At 65.8% G+C, this 1428-nt stretch overlaps 1 protein-coding gene across 1 annotated transcript in view; it reads left to right on the top strand.

The window, feature by feature from the left end:
- Positions 1 to 1428, top strand: part of GLB1L (galactosidase, beta 1-like) — a 5566-nt gene that overhangs the window by 350 nt on the left and 3788 nt on the right. Inside the window, exons 2-4 of the mRNA XM_010290509.1 lie at positions 290 to 466; positions 765 to 915; positions 1158 to 1218. Coding sequence (XP_010288811.1) covers positions 290 to 466; positions 765 to 915; positions 1158 to 1218 — 389 coding nt within the window. The remainder of the gene's footprint in view (positions 1 to 289; positions 467 to 764; positions 916 to 1157; positions 1219 to 1428) is intronic.

Genomic DNA, 1428 nt, shown 5'->3' with positions numbered 1-1428 from the left:
CCTGTGCTCTCGGCTCCCTGCCTGCCCTCCCAGCACCTGTCCCCCAAAATGGCACCAGTTCTGCCACAGGGTGCTTGATTAGCGAGGGGGTCCAGAAAATGGCTGCCCTGCTTGTCCCTCCTGCTCTCCCTGGACAGCGTGGTACCTTTTTTGTCCCTGCACCAAGGATGGGGAGGGTCCCCCCCAGGAACCAGCCCCCGTCAGTCTCTGTCCCAGGGAGCGTGGGAGGGGATGGCTGGGCTTGGGGAGGGTCGGAGGGTCTGCAGCGCTGCAGCATTGCCCCTCTCCTGCAGGCCTTCCCCCCAGCACGCTCCTTCCAGCTGGATTACGAGAAGGACTGCTTCCGCAAGGACGGTGCCCCTTTCCGCTACATCTCAGGCAGCATCCACTACGCCCGCGTCCCGCGCCCCGCCTGGAGGGACCGGCTCCTCAAGATGTACATGAGCGGGCTCAGCGCCGTGCAGGTGTAAGCGATGGGGGCAGCCCCGACGGCACACAGCCCACAGCCGCTGCAGCCCCTCGGGGTCTCTGGTGTCCCCGGAGTAGGGACAAAGGCAAGGATGTTGTCTGATCACAGGGAGTGGGGACCAGCCCTTGCACTGGGCTGACTGGGACCCCCAGGACCTCCCTGTTGGTCCCCGTCTAGCCCCAGTTGCCATCCCTAGTCCAGGCTGGAGGCCAATTCCCGGGAGCCTGTGGGGTTGGTTCCCCATCCCGCCGGGGTGCCCTTAGCCCCCACGTGCTGATCTCCCCTCTCACCCCAGCTACATCCCCTGGAACTACCATGAGCCGCTGCCGGGGGTTTATGACTTTGCTGGGGACCGGGACATGGAAGCCTTCCTGGACCTGACAGCTGAGCTGGGGCTCCTGGTGATCCTGCGGCCAGGGCCCTACATCTGTGCGGAGTGGGAGATGGTGAGCCCCAGCCTGGCACAGAGGGGTGAGGGGTGGTCTGGGAAGAGCACAACGGGGCTGGCCCTTCTGGCTGGCACACTGGCTCTGGTGCCATGCCAGCCGTGCCCAGGCTGCCGCCCCGCGGGGCACACGCTGCTCTGGTGCTGAGCATTAACATTGCGCTGGCCGGGTTTCGGCTGTGTGCCAGCCCGGGCTGCTGAGCGGTTTCTCTGCCTCCCTCTCTGCTGTGCGTGTTTCTCCAGGGTGGCCTGCCCGCCTGGCTGCTGTGGAAACCAGACATTGTCCTGCGCTCCTCCGACCCCGGTGAGCCTTGACCTTACAGGCTGCCGCCTGTCCTTACAGACTGGCCCGCCGGTCTCTCTCCACACACCCGCCAGCCCTGCCTGCATGGTCTCTGCCATCCTCTTCTCCATCGTTTGGGAGCCACGCAGTTCGTCCTCCGCCTCTGCTTCCCCACTGCCCTCAGCACCGCACCATCTCCTCCGTCCTCCTCGCAGCAGCGCTGGCGGCGTG

Source organism: Phaethon lepturus, unplaced genomic scaffold, assembly GCF_000687285.1.
Source record: "Phaethon lepturus isolate BGI_N335 unplaced genomic scaffold, ASM68728v1 scaffold28067, whole genome shotgun sequence".
NCBI classification, from domain to species: Eukaryota; Metazoa; Chordata; class Aves; order Phaethontiformes; family Phaethontidae; genus Phaethon; species Phaethon lepturus.
Note: the sequence above shows the minus strand (reverse complement) of the source record. Positions and strands in the feature narration are given on the sequence as shown.